This window comes from Hippoglossus stenolepis, chromosome 19 (genome assembly GCF_022539355.2).
Source record: "Hippoglossus stenolepis isolate QCI-W04-F060 chromosome 19, HSTE1.2, whole genome shotgun sequence".
Taxonomy (NCBI): domain Eukaryota; kingdom Metazoa; phylum Chordata; class Actinopteri; order Pleuronectiformes; family Pleuronectidae; genus Hippoglossus; species Hippoglossus stenolepis.
The window spans coordinates 4,684,018-4,699,517 of record NC_061501.1 but is presented as its reverse complement, the minus strand read 5'-3'; the positions used below and the strand labels follow the sequence as shown (position 1 = coordinate 4,699,517).

At 45.4% G+C, this 15,500-nt stretch overlaps 1 protein-coding gene across 2 annotated transcripts in view; it reads left to right on the top strand.

Moving 5' to 3' along the window:
• nrp1a (neuropilin 1a) overlaps positions 1 to 15,500 on the top strand; it is a 60,164-nt gene that overhangs the window by 22,023 nt on the left and 22,641 nt on the right. For both annotated transcript variants that reach the window (XM_035142760.2, XM_035142759.2), the window contains exons 5-7: positions 5,810 to 6,037; positions 9,295 to 9,450; positions 12,291 to 12,457. In XM_035142760.2, the coding sequence (XP_034998651.1) occupies positions 5,810 to 6,037; positions 9,295 to 9,450; positions 12,291 to 12,457 (551 nt within the window). The remainder of the gene's footprint in view (positions 1 to 5,809; positions 6,038 to 9,294; positions 9,451 to 12,290; positions 12,458 to 15,500) is intronic.

Below are 15,500 nucleotides of genomic sequence, written 5' to 3'. Positions count from 1 at the left end.
ATCTGGGCTCGCATGCGTCTGCCTTGCCGCGTGTTTGTGTGTCTGGGCGCGTGCGTGTCTCCATCGCGGCAGGGCAGCTGGTGGAGTGTGGGTCCATTTACGAGATCAAAGCGACACTCCACCCCTGACGTACACAAACTCATCAACGCTGCCTCGTTCCCCTTGATAGTCCGGTTAAATCTACCACATTCTTCCCTAATTTTCAGCATTGGTATTTCCGTTTCTCATCTATTAGTCAAAGCTGTTTATAAATGAGGCATGTAAGGGCCCAGTAGCAATATAAAAAAACACAGTTGTCGGATGTGTAGATATGAGGAAATACAGATCTGGCATTAAATATGAACGTAAGTGTGGATAGAGGATAGAAAGTCAGGACGAGAGAGTTAAAGCTATAAGAATCAGCTTTGTTTGCTGATTGAATCCAATGGGGAGATTGAACCCAGGAACAAAGTTTTGTCCCACTTCTTTTGCTTCCTGAGTTGATCCAGACATTCATTATGCTTTGAATTCACTCTGTTCTAACTGCTGCCATGAAAAGAGCTGGTTTTAGAGATCAACTAACAGCTCTGTTTGAATAAGGCATAGAGAGCGGGTACCAGGCAAAAAGAGAGATACAAAGCTAGTTTATTAGCACAGCTTATCAACAAGCAGTGTATTAGTCGGGGAAAACATTGTGTTGGCTAACACATGTTACGTTAATGATGGCACACAGATGGCCTGATAACGGATGGAGGAACGGGAGGCGCGCGCTCATGCATTCCAATGAAAGACAAAGCAAAAAAAACAGAAAAGAAAAGATGCAGGCTGTTTATCACTGTGATTATAGGCCTGGAGATCAACCTCAGGCACAGCTAGTACCTTTCATCCTGGGTTTGACACAAGCAAAGTTCACGTGGAAGATGGATACATGCACAAAGCAAACATATGTAAGGACTCAAATCGGGGATCACACGCCAATGTTTGCAAGCTGTAAAGCTGAAAACTATGTAAATACACTTTAAAACACACGTACACTTCAACATGCTGGCATTCGTAGCCCTGGCTTTCATCAGCGGTAGCCTGCAAAGTGTCTAATTGGGAGAGAACAGGTTGTTTTGCGGCTCTCTATGGCCACTTCCACATCAGTCTCTACCCCACTCCACTCCTCAATCCCATCCAACCATCTTAATTAGCATGGGCTATTTATTTTATAGCCTGCAAATTGGCAGCCTCGCTCCACTGGCTGAAGTCTGGCAAGAGATGGGAAGGAGGGAGATCATGGGAGAGGAGGAAGAGATGGGGAAAAGGGATGGGTCGGAGAGTGAGGGATATTTGAAGCCGTGTTTGTGTTTCTTTTTGGCATACCACCTCCAATTAATAATAAAATGTTGAATTAAAAAATTTAAACAAAACGTGAGGAACTAGAATGGCACTCGCATACCCCCACCAAGGGCCGACAGTCCCCATATGAAGCCACATTTAAATTCACTAGATCCAGACTTTTGTTATGGATGTGCACCAAAATATTTTTCATCAAGATCCATGAATTCTTCTTCTTGAAGAAATCAAGGATATATATCAAGGATAAATATTCAAATATTCAATATGTTGAATTCCTGGATCTGCCCTATGATGCATATCTACACCAAAATTGGTTCTTTTCTGACCCATATCCATTCAGTAGTTTTTGTGTAATGTTGCTTACAAACAAACCAACCAACCAATGAAAAAATGGACATTGGTTGAAAACACTACCTTCTTGGTAAAAAATAACAATAACCAGCATTATGGCTGCTTCAAATCAAAATCATGGTAATTTTATGTGTCTTATCATCTGACAGGATTTCACTTGAAATGTTTCTGGACACATCCATCCTCTCCAGTATACTCATGCATACACAGCACATGTTTTCTTTTACAGCCCTGCAGTGAGCTCAGAGCCACATCAAGGCTGGCTGAGGGCCCATTGAAGTGGGCGACGAGGCAGAGATAGTGCCACTGGGAGCCCCCCTCCCTCCCACTTCCACACATTGAGGCTCATCTTCGTCTCCTCACTATTACTCAGCACAATGACTGTTGGTGGCAGAGCTATCGTGTTTCTCCTTGCACTAAAAAACACAATCTTTCACACGGGAGCGCTGTTTATTATGTCATCGTGATGCGGGCACATTTACTGTGAGCACACACCTGTGAAAACACTGTCAAGGTGCGTGTGTGTGTATATTTATGCGTGTGTGTGTTTGGTGGGGCCTAATAGAGGGTACATTCTGCTTTCATGGACGGCACGCCCTGATGGCATAGGTCACATCTGGCATGGAGAAGTACTGTCATCACACACGCAGCCCTCATGGAAACCCAAGACAACAAATCTCTTTAAGGGGAGCCGGAGGGAGACTGCATCCCCCTCCTCTACCCCTTCCCCTGCCCCAGAATCCCAACAGCACCGTGTCATCCCTCATTGGGTGGGTGGGGGGGTGGGTGACGTTCCCTGGCGCAGTCAATGCACTAAATACCATGTCAGAAGCCTCAGGGTGTGTGAGGGGATAAACGTAAACCTACCTTCCCATCTGTTTGAATGGCCGACACCCCAAAGGCTTCAGGTTAATGTTTGATTTAGTGTTGAAAGAGTTAATACTCCACCGGCGATTAATCCCCCCCGTTAGCGTGGCATGAGTACAGGGTGGAGGAGAGGTGGTGTGGTTACAGGGGGTGAATGCCAGGGGGCAGAGGGGGGTGAACTGGGCTAATGATCAGCCAGAGAGCATCATGGAATATAAACAGTGGTGATTTACTTAGGAGTCCAATAACAACACCTTCAGTCCCTATGGCTCCGGCCCCTAATAACCCCCGACTGTGGAGAGAGAGAGGGATGAATAGATGAAAAAATAGAGAGAATATGTGGAAAGGCAGAGCAAGAGGGAGAGTTTTAAAAATGAAAATAGCGAGAGGCCGTCACATTTAACGCCTGCTCCTTGGCGCTGTGTTGTTCTAATGATGAACGCCCGGTCTCTGCTCTCAGCACTTAGAGCAACAGCTTAATAGAGACATAGAGGACAAGTCATCTAGAAGACTAACAGTTGAAAGGCGCCGTTTTCCCTGAATGCTGAAACCATATTTATTTAAAATGCATAATAAATCTCTAACACTTGCAAAGACTGAAATCAGATCTCCATTAAATAGCATTTTACCGGCTACAACTTGTCCTGTTAAACAAACTCTAATCAGTCAGAGAGCGGGGGGGACTGACATTTGTTTATTCCCCCTCCTGAGCAGAAGGGCTCGACATAAATGAGAGTTAAAAGAATCCATTACGGCCGGCAGTAAACGTTAGAGCGCCTGCTTGGAGGTTGACGGTAAATGCTGTGCGTTCAAGGTTACTTCTTTTTCTCTCCCATTGTAAATTCTGCCGTTTGTTTAAAAGCAGTGCATGGACCAGTAGGCACATGCTAGTATTTGTGTGTGTGAAGTCAAACCTGTCATTGTAACAAAACCCTTTTCCATTTGAAACCCTGTCTCGCTGTCGAGGTGATGAATCCGCCAGAGCAGCGACAGAGAGTGAGTGAGGGGCGAGGAGTAGGCATTTGGCTGACAACCGTGATATATTTGTCCCAACAAAGATGCAAGCACACAAGACGCCACCACTGAAACGCGTGACCGCTATCACTGAATGCCTCTCACACAGACATCAGCACAAAGCATCCTGGGTTGTAGCGAGGGGAGCCGGGGACGAAAGCCCTCCCGTGTTGAGACGCCAGATAAAAGAGATCTGTCGGATGATTATCTTGCCGGTGGGAATGACCAGAGCGCTCTGTCTTCTCTTGCCACTCTATTTTGTTGTGATGTCTTCGCTCTGTCGTTTTCTCGGGGTGGCGGTGTATTAATAGAGACACACGAAATTTGACAATAGTGGAGTGTGTCCTTGGCTCGGCCTCAGTCGTAAGCATTCAGAGGCGTAACAGTATTAGTGAGATATGTAAAGTTAACTTTGAATTAAGTTGTGCATACTTTCAGCACTATCCTATACTTGCCAACTACAAAATCGTATAAAATACTGCAGGTAATACTGATGGAATATTAGTATTCGGGCCAGTCTTGGATTTTCACAGGTTTTCACAGTGGAACAGTTTCTCAAGACCAAATCTGTTCTGGTCAGCTGCTGCGCTGAGATAAGGGTCAAGGTGGGGGCTGATGAAATGGACGGAGAGCGGAGTTGTGAGCCAATATCCATAGGAAATTCTACACTCTGAACTAAATTGCATTTTGGATACCGTAGCTGTCTCGAGCACTTAGGAACCATGGGCGCCTTTTTCAAAGAAGTTTCTTGCATCTGTAGTTGTTTTCACCCCCTAAAGCTGGCTGACATTTCTCCAAAATATGGCGAGGATGAAGTGCAGAGCTGCAGCGTCCGTCCAGCCGCTAATCCCAGGGAACGCTCTCTCTCGCTTTCTCCCTCTGAGCAGAGCCTCTTTATTTTCCAGGGGTAAATACGTGGGGAAGCTGCGAAATTAATGGTGCCCACTGTTCTAAAAAAGCCACACTTTAGCCGCTGCACTAAATGTCAACTCTCTTTAGAGTAAAAAATGCTGCTTGCTGTGGCTTTCAACTTGGGAAGAAAGAAAATCAAATGGCTCTCGCTCCTTTCACTCACTCCACTGGTGGACAGGCTGAAGTGGGCCTGATGGTCTTGAATTAGGGGCCCAGCGAGATACTTGAATGACAGTGGAAAAGGCAGTTTGCCACATTCATTTATGCAGCAATGACTGCAGTATAGCAGCTCTATCTAGCGTTAACTCCCTGCAATTTTAGTCTTGATCGGCACCATCTGCAGCCATAATGCCGGCTGTCAGAGTAGCATAAAAATGACATTATGACATTTTGCTGGGCACATTTCTGCCACCAATGGCTCCAAATAATTGCCATCCTGTTTTGTTTTTTTCCCCTTCCTGTCATTGTATGTATGTGTGTTTGTGTAAAGCCTGGCTTGCTAACACTCCGGACCAGTGCTTGAGTCTGCATAGTGAACACGTCTTATGTGTCATTCCCTGCAGCTGCTAGCATCAGTTTTTTTTCCCCTCGTGTGTCACTCATTCTCGAATCATAATCTTGCGCTCATGATGCTCTGACAAGTGGCTAACGTGGGAAATGTGTTAATGCTCCTCATCAGCTGAAAGGCAGCTCTCTGGGGAGCTGTGAATAAATATTTTGACTTTCCCTCGTGTGAAATTGTGTGTTTAAGTGTGCGCATGTGTGTTGATGTATGCAAAGTCATTGCCCTTCCCTTCCATCACTGACGCTGTAATTTTGCCTGAGCACCACTCATATGTTTCACAGACGTGTCCTGATGAGTGTGTGTGTGTGTGTGTCTGGGTGTGAGAGAGAAAGAGAGACGGAGAGAGAGAAAAGTTTTTCCACCGTAAATCAAACTGTTTACTTATTGTTCCCTGCTCCTGGTGATTGAGGCCTTTCACTAATGTTTACACTCATGTTCCAGATGTTCCAGGAGTAACAGATTTAACACACACATACACATACACTTTCACACAGAAACAGTGATGAAACAGTCTGATGTTTGTGAAAAGGGAGGGGAAAAATGCTCAAAACCACAGTGAGAGGAGTTGAGACACAGATGTTGACTCTCGTGAAAAGATGAAGCCATCAAGGTGGTCCTTCTGTGGACCGTAAACTGTCCTCCACTCAAAAGACCAGCTGGGAGGCAGCGCTCCTTAGTAACCACCACACAAAGTCACCCAAAACAGATCACTTAACCAACAGTCGTACAAGAGAATCATCTCCGCCACTCTCTCATCTCTTCCCTTCATCCTTCCTGCAGGTCCCGAATGCTCCAGGAACTTCACCTCCAACAGCGGCGTCATAAAATCCCCCGGTTTCCCGGAGAAGTACCCCAACAACCTGGACTGCACTTTCATGATCTTCGCCCCAAAGATGTCCGAGATCATCTTGGAGTTCGAGAGCTTTGAGCTGGAGCCGGACCCGACGCCCCCTACTGGTGTGTTCTGCCGCTATGACAGACTGGAGATTTGGGACGGCTTCCCCGGAGGTGAGTGAACAGTGCCAGTAAATTGTTTTGCTTGTAATTTAAACCATGAATGTGTATTTATCTTCTATCTACTATCTCGGTCTGTCTGTATGTGGCTTGCATATCTCAAGAACCATTCATATTATCTGCTTCACACTGCCCAGGGAAGTGCAGAGTGTAATTTGGTGCGATTTGGACATGTGATAGGTTGAATATTAATGAAATTTAAATAAAGAGGTGATCAGCGCTCTGTAGATTACAACAGCACTTCCCGCCAATGGTAAGAACATCTGATTCTCCTTTTCGGGGCTCTCCGTACTGAGTTGAGCTTTACCGAGCTTTGAATAAACACATGAACAGCTCTTTGTGCAGCAGCAGCTTCCAGCAGTCACTCTTTACTTGCCGCGGCTATATTACGGCAGATCGCTGTTATAGTTTCAGAAAGAAAGCTGCAACCAGCATTACCACAGACCAAGTAAACAATCCATTCCAAACAGACATGTTTCGAACAGGCACTGCACTAATTTTATTAAAAGAGGAAATTAGATGATTCTCCAAATAAAAAAAATAAAAAATCACACATAACAGAACCCATCCCTTGTTGACTTAATACACTCGGGGCATTTGCTGCCACAATCTCACTCGGTCTGGTATGACTTATTAACAAACTTCACATCACCAATTTAGACACAGAAGAGTGATTGTTTCAATAGTGGAACAGGAAAGATGTAAAAAGCTGCATTGTCCTGCTGCTTAGAAGTCGTCTGTCCTGCACTGGGAAGCAGTTCATCTCTCCAGAAGGAATGAACAGCTTTACACTATATGATGGCATTACCCGGGCCAGTGGGCTCACTGCCTACGCCAGACCTGGCAGAGCTCCAAGAGTCTGTCGTCATGAGCGTAATGCTTCGTCATTGCTCAGTGCCAGACACTTCCTGATTACAAGGGCCTCCCGCCCTTCCTTTTCTCTTTCACAGGCTGCATTGTGTCGGAGGATTTGTTCGTGTCAGTACGTTTGGGAATTCGGGGTCTAATGTAAGCTGCGATATTTAAGTTGTTGCCTCTCTGCGTCCTGATTCACAGGCCGATCTTGCAGGAAATGACTATAAAAGGAATTTCCTCTGGAAATGTCCTTGTGTTTCCCACTATGGAGAGGAGAAAAAAAGTCTTATTGAATTTGAACTGAGCCAGTTTGGTCCTGATAAGAGCCAGCATCTCCCGGTCACAGGGCAAAGCAACGATAGATTCAGACACACAATAAAATATAGTATTTCTCAAATCCATCTAAAAATCAGCAGGTGAGAGAGAGAGAGGAGCGGGGGAGCAATGTTCAAAGAAATGCTTCCATAGCCATAGAGGCTTTGAACTCAGCGAGAAAAATCACCTCTTGAAGTTTTCGGCTTTTCTTCTGGCTATTCCGACGCTGGGTGCAGACGAGATGAAAGCTTCTCTCATCCGTCACTGGCTGAAAATTGAAAGGATTTTATCGAGTGGCGTTCAACCTGGTGCGTATCAATGCTCCAAGTGATGGGGTTGAAGTGTAAATCTAGGTGCCTTTTCAAGCAAGTTTACTCAAAGTTCTGTCTTCTCTGTAGATGTGAACTGTGCAGCAGCTGACCCTTTGTTCCGTGACTCATTTGTGTGATCTTCCCAGGAGGTGGGACATGTTTAATTTTCAAGATTAGTGTTGATTAATGCTTGTAGAGCAGAGAATATCGCACATAATTATCACCTTTAAATACATATTTTTACAAAAAAATAACCTCTGGGGATGGGGAGAGATACATTTCCTGTGCTACTTCGATGATTTCTACGATTTATCAGTTGATTCAGTTGTGAAAATGAGACACAAAAGTACCAGAATCAGTCGACCAGAATCTCTTTTACCCAACACTGAGTCTGTTCAGGGCAGAAACTTGACACCACCGCTTTGGACTGAAGTGGCATCGCACCCTTCATGTGTTGTGACAGACAGCCTTGTGTAAAAATAAGCCACGGGTGGAAAATAAGTGTGTTGGCTTTTGCCAGGCGGTTCCTGTGGTGCCTGCTGGATCGATAGTGCATTATCACAGAAGGCTGGAGTCGTGTTATTTGTCAGGGTGTGCGGAGCCAGGAGATGTCCGGGCAAAGGCAGACCTCCGCCAAGCACCAGGGGGGAGTCACACCTCCCTGTACCACTACCACTCAAAACATACCCTGCTGGTCAGGCTCTGTGGATGAAGAACCTACACTCCCTCATCCCTCTTCCCCGAGGACCAGGAAGACAAACAGGAGTTCATAGCAAGGATCTTAAACATTTCATAGTTCTGGGGAGTCATGCAGATAATCCAAGAGATAGTGTTTTTTCTTGTTCTGCCCAGTTCTTGGCAGGTTTAAAGGCACACATGGATTCTCACAAACACCTGGGTTATTAAGATTAATCTGAGCCCTGTAACTCTCCGAGGCCGTTCCCGGAGGAGCTGGGCTGGAAGGAGCATGTTTTGGATGACAGGAAGCCGCAGGGAGGCAGGACTGTCACTGGCCGCTGATCACAGCATTACTAATCACAGATAAGCCGCAGCTCCCTGCACACCAACAAGGAGCACACGCTTACAAATGTGCACGGATCGCAGCGCACATCAGCGGCATAGCGCAAGGTCATTGTGTTCTCTTGCTCTCCCTTGTTACCACATCACTCTTTCCCGATGCTTCCCCACCCCTCTGCCTCCCCTGTCTCTCACCTTCACCCCCTTTTTTTTCCCATTCCTCCTGTTTTTCCATTCTTCTCAGTCTGCTCAGTGGAACATGTCCCTCTCGTGCTTTTATTGCTCTTTAAATGGCCCTGTAGTCTATCTGTCCGGCCTTTACGTGTTTTGTCTCTTTCACAAAACTCACTCAGCCATGGCTGTGTCTGCCTCAAGTCTGCACGGAAATGAAAAAAAAAAAAGAGTTTGGATAGAGGAAGGACGGGATGTCTGAAGTATTTACAGCCACCAAATAGACAGAGACCGTGACCTGTCCACACCACAGGTCCCTCTTCCGCTTTTCTCTTTTTGTGTTTGACCAGCAAGCAGCCATGGAATGTTGGGAGTCTCTTCTCACGCATCGTTACGGGGTCAACAAAACAAAATGCAGCCGGTGCCATGCCTCATTGACACACTAGTTTTCACACCTCTGCAGGGGGGAGCTGCTAGTAAAAACCCATGTGTGACAAGGCCGTGGCAAACAAACAAATATTAACCTAACTCGAGTCTGACAGAGTAACGACATTTGTTCTTTTCTCTCTTTTCTCCCTCCAGTCGGCCCATACGTCGGCAGGTACTGTGGGCAGAACACTCCTGGCAGGATCATCTCCTACACAGGCATCCTGGCGCTAACAATCAACACTGACAGTGCCATCGCTAAGGAGGGCTTCTCTGCCAACTTCACCGTCATTGAAAGGACCGTTCCAGAGGGTGAGCCGGCATAAAAACCACTGAAAATCAGACTGATGGGATTGTCAGGGAGGCAGAGCGAGCCAAAGAATGCAGACGAAAAAAAAAATCTATATAATTGAGGTAGAAATCAAAATTAAATCAGAATCCAGAGAGATCTGTTCAGTGGAAGAAGATTTGGGTTGTGAGGATAGTGAATTAAAGCTGTGTAGTTGAATAAGAATTAGGGGGCAATAAAGTAACCACCAGAGGAATATTACTAAAAGTAAGAAACAGATGTTGTCTGCTACCGAAGCTACTCATGGTCCTATTGTGACAAATTTCCACTGAGCCGTTTAAACAAGGCTTAGGAGTTATTCAATAAACACCTCTTCCTGCTTCATGTGAGAAATGTGTTACATTTGAGAAGACTTGTAAACTGCCTCCCGGGGTTTACAAGAAGCTACGTTTACACACTGAGGTCCCAGACAGGCTTCAAAAGGCAGCCTCCCCACAAGTAACCACTCTAGACACACACCAACACACAACCCCAGGGTTTCTTTTTACATGCTACGCCGTCGTCACAGAGTTTGACCTCCAACCCCATTTTGCAAAACGCTCCGACTAAACATTTCATTAAGGAAGACGAGGACTGGAAGGAGTCATAAATCTGTCTATAGGACAGACCACCCCGGACACACACACACACACACACACACACACACACACACACACACACACACACACACACACACACACACACACAATGTCAGTCTTTGAATAGCGATAGAGATGGATGACATTCAACAAATCTACTAATCAACTAATCATCATCAAGAGGATTTTGTTTTGCCCAAAGGGAAGATGGGCGCAGAGTATACACGCAAACACACACACACAACCCTGTCTCACACTAATGAGATGACTGCTGATGTCATTTTCTCCTTAGTTTCCCCTGAGCTGAGTTGCGTTAATCACACATCATAAAATCAGATTACGCAAATCAAGTTTTCACATTCAGCATTAGGTGGCATGGTGAAATATCTGACCCATGATCAGTAAATACCTTAATTCACTTGAATTGCTTGCTCTTACATCACCAGCTGAGAGGTATCCAAGATAAGATTAAAAAAAACCTCCAAACTTTGGGTTTCCAGACTTGCACCACTTAAATCATTCATAATCCCCTTATGCATAATACACGGTGGATTTTCTCGCTTCTGCGTGGCAAGTGGAAGGGTACACTCTGGCTGAAAGCTACTGTTGAGAGATGATAAGGTGATGAAAGGAAGCCTGGTCTTTTGCTCTTATCCTGCTTCTCTTGCTTTCCTGCAGTCACCCTCCTCACCCTCACTTTCACCTCATCTTCTCCCCTAACAATCCCCCTTTGGCCAGTAATCCACATGATCAGATATTGTCCTTTGCTGTAAACAAATGCCTGATTTTGTTGATCGTGACCCAGTGACCTAGATGATGTGGGTTTGTTGCGTACAAACGTTAAGACGAGAGCGGGCAGTCTCCTCAAAGAAAGAGCCACGGGTGGAAAGGTGTGAGACAATTTTCTCAGCCTCACACAAAGACTCATGCATGAGCACATACATATGCAACCGCACACTGACACTGTCGAGCATAGACACACACACTGACCCAGTGACTGAGGTGTGTTTGCAGTGTGGCAGATGGGGAGACCATCTGTGTTAGCTCATAGGCAGCAGCCACATAGCAGTTCCACACTGCTCCTCATACTGTGCTATCTGAGTGTGTGTGTGTGTGTGTTGAACAAAAATAATTGGATCAGATTACTTGGCCGAATAATTGCAGATTACTCAAAATTGCCATATTTTAAAGATGCAACAACAGTCGAGATTAATTTATTAAAATATAATCTGAGTTGATTATAGTTTCTCAGGTTTGCAATCTGATTACGTAATCCCTATTATGTATTATTGCATTTTTGGCCAAAGGTAAGTTTATGGCTTCTGAAGGTCGACACCTTAAAACACTGTTAATGTGCTTTACATCCAGCTTCATCACCAGGTGACAAAGAAGTAAATAAACAATAGGAAGAAGGATTGTCCATGTCTGTGCGTAAATGTGCTGTCACATACCACTGTGTTGTTGTGGCGACATTATACGAATCCTGCCCAGATCAAAAGGTCAAGTCGTTCGTTCAGTCCGTTGCTGCCGCTCCGTCCATGTTGGTGTCAGCATGTCTGACCTCCAGGGGATAGAGAGGCTGACCCCAACCTGACCCAGCTCTCGCTTTAGCCACGGAGCCCGGGATGCCTCAAAATGGCTTACCCATGTCAACACAAACAAGGGGAGCCACTGCCTACCATGGCTGGTTGGGCCATTGAGTGTAAAATATGGCCCCAGAATACAGATACACAGCTCACCTAAACTCCCCCAAGAGAGCAAGTTGGAGGAAGATAGTCACCATGTAGGAAAAAAGATAAATTGCCCACAGGGAGGTGAGGCAAATAGGTCCAGTCAGTGGAAGAAATAAGCACAGTGAAAGTCACTTTAACGCCTAATACTGGCGTAAACTTAGCCCACACTGAATGTTTTATGAAGACACTTTTACATCTTAATGCGGAACACTTCCATCCTTCTTCCATTAAAAAGTAGAGGGAGAGAAACAGAAAGGATTTACTGAGGCATCGCTGATACGCTGTTCTTTTCTAGCCAGCAGCGCTGAGTGCCTGTCGTGTGGTGTCATCCTCCCCAGAGACGAGCTCTGAATCAGGAGGACACTGAAAGCACATGCTGGGTACATTCTGGTGCTTTCAGCGCCTTACAACTCGACTAAACATCTTTTGCTCACTCCCTTTTTATCCTTTTCTTCCACCTTCCATCTGCCTCCCCCCTCTCTCACCCTTCAGACTTTGACTGCAGCGACCCTCTGGGAATGGAATCGGGGGAGATAACATCGGACCAAATCATGGCTTCATCCCAGTACAACCCCAGCTGGTCCCCAGAGCGCTCCAGACTCCACTACTATGAAAACGCATGGACACCGGCTGAAGACTCAAACAAAGAGTGGATACAGGTACAACCTTACTTTGCAGGATTGATTTATTATAGATTTTTTTTTCAAGATAAATCAACTACTACTGAGGAAAGGTAGAAAATATTTGAACAGTCCACTGTGGCAGCTGCCTGCAGTATGTTTTTTGGAGGTGAGTCACAAACTGAGGGTGTATGCACAGTAGGAGTGTTCGTGTTTGTCCTTCAGTCTCCGGAGCTGTTGTCTCTCCACAACGCTTTGACGAGAACCCAACAATGTGGATGATGAATGTCACCCGCACTGATGGAGCTCTGGGTGGTCAGAGTCCACGCCTCACAGAAATTGCCAGTGTCCACTCTCTCTGTCATTGTCTGCCTGTCTGTGTGTGTCCCTCCTCTGTCTTCCTGTCATACCTGACAACTTTCCCTTTCCTTGATAACAGAGTCCACCTCCAGGGAGACTGGGATTTAGTCCAGGCGTCCTGCCTAGCCACACACACGCATGCACACACACATTGGCTGTGTTATATTTTTCCGTCTTTCTTTCGGCTTATCTCATCATCACCCTCCAGAGAAACTTTGGGAAGATTAAGGATTTAGTTCTTCCTCAGATGGGGATAAGTCACATATTCCAAGTCCACCAACGGTGCAGCCCCCCCCCCCACCTCCAGTGACACAACCACCATAGCTCTACTCGATAGTTTGCACAATGTTTGATTTATTAGCAGAAAGCCTCCAGGCCTTGTAAATGCCCAGACTGTTTTTCTTTTTCTACTGTTGTTCCACAGTTTGTACTCCATCGTTGAAAAGTTTTGGCCCCTGCATATTCCTCCAGGGATGAATAATAGAGCTGACCCAAAGCCAAATATTTGCTTGGGGAGGGCCATAAGCAAGCTTTTCCTTTTATTATAGCAATGAAAATATTGTCCTTGGGGCCCCCCACTGCTCCTTTGGACTAATTTAATCAGTGTGTGAGCGTGTGTGTGGGTTCACATGCATTCTCCCGTGCTTGTGGGTGAGTAGGAAGTTCTGGCTGGGTCCATATTGTCCTGTAGAGGAACCCAGCATGTGTCTGAGTGGATCAGGATTCATGGCCTCCCTAAACACTTCTCCAGTAGTTGTCTAGTACACTTACATGAAATCATTTGTCTCTCTAAAAGCAAAGTCCATGTTCATACTTGTCTCCACTCGTCCTTTTGTCAGTGGCAATTACAAGCGATCACAATGATTTGTTGCCACTCAAGACTCTCCCTGCTGTAGTATTGATCATATTGAGAATTCGATTTGGTAGTGACATTTGGATTTTAAAGGGGTTGTGCAATAATGGGCGTGCTGATCCCTCAATACTAATCAGTTCAAAATACTGAACTGGACTCTTTTTTTAATTCAAATGCAGAAAAAGAGCCAAGTCTGTGTTCGCCACATAATTTATGTTTTCCAAGGAGTGTGATGCTCTTGCGCAGAGCACTCTGAGAAGCCCAATTATCACAAGTGGTATTAAAAGAGGCGAATTCTTCATTCCTCTTTCATCATGCCCGTCCGTGGTGCAACAAGCTCTGGCCCCCTCACGGCACGTACAAATCATCTCAGTCTGCTGTTACATGCATAGTAATCAATTCATTATTTATTTCATTATCATTCCCCGTCTGCAGTATGAGGCCCACAGTTTTATTATTCATGACAGGTGGCCTTTTGATTCCTGGGCATTTTTCTCCGCTCTGCTTTTTCTTCTTTTTTTTGCTGAACATAATCCAGATTTGCCATCCATTTTAATGCTGCTTTATTCTGATGCCTGCAGAGGAGGAGGGCAAGATACCGGAGTGTGTGCACTCTTCTCTGGGTAATTAGATTGGTGTGGTGTGGCTCAGCAATGAGTGCTGGGTTAGCCAGGTCATTAATCGGCCCTTTGGTGAACACTGAGATAGACAGATGTCCTTTGAGGGGGTTGAGAAGGGAGTAATAAAAAGAGGCTGTAATCCCTCAGAACAGGATTTCATTTTTTCCCTTCTTCCTTTCAGATCAGCTCATTTTCACTCCTCTTTTCTGCCCTTGTTTTCCTCATTCCTCTTGAAAATTCGGGTTTACAGATCGACATCAAGGCGAGGGGAGATTTGTGCATATTATCTGGCTGCATGAGCCATGGCTTTCTTTGAAGCATAAGAGGATGAACAGTGGGGTTATAGCGAAAATAAATGAGGGTAGAGCCCCCTCCCAGACTACCCAGTTTATGGACTGATCCTTGCTTTATGAACTCAGGCTGGTTCCACAAGGATACCTGAGCAACGCAGAATATTGCTGAGGAAAAACCTTAGTCTGCACAATATGTTTGTCTCTAAGAGGAAGGTTTATGATTTCAGACTGGCACGTCACAGCCCGAGAACTTACAGTTCCTCTTGGACCGTGACAGGGCAAATTGCTAAGAAGCTGACACAGTGTAGACCGGCTTTGTCAAATATGTCAGTGGAAGGATCTGATGGCCGCCGTGAGACACAGCAGCACCGATGAAGCAATAAAAGCAAGACTGGATCTCAGTCAGGAAGCTTCCATTGATTGCACATATACAAAACATGAATAATTTACACTGTCTTGGAGAGAACCAGACTGTCAATACCTGAAAGCCTCTTTATTGTGCATCACATCATGGTACGGTTCATATATCTCATACACCAGGACTAGGTTATAGTTTTTTATCCTAATAGGCTTCACTTCATTTGTGCTCTCCATTTCTATGATGTAGTTGCAATGGTTCCTGCCATTATCTTCAATCTTCTTGCCATGATGAATTGTCCCCGACAACTTCATCAGTATTTGTCAGTCCCAATAACATAAAGTGTTTAATCATGAGTAGACACAGTGAGCTCCTTTACTCTTGCAATCTTGCCTGAGGGGTAAAGGTAAAGTCAACCATTTGCGGAGAAACTCAAAACAAGGAGTTTATAACATTAGGGACGGAGGGTTGGGGGGGATGGTATGTCCCACTTTAACCATATTTCCTCTGAATCTGTAAGGTAAACAACGCTGTCAAACCTGGGTCACTTAGCAAAGATAACAGGTTGACTTCCACCGCCCGACCAAACAAACAACCA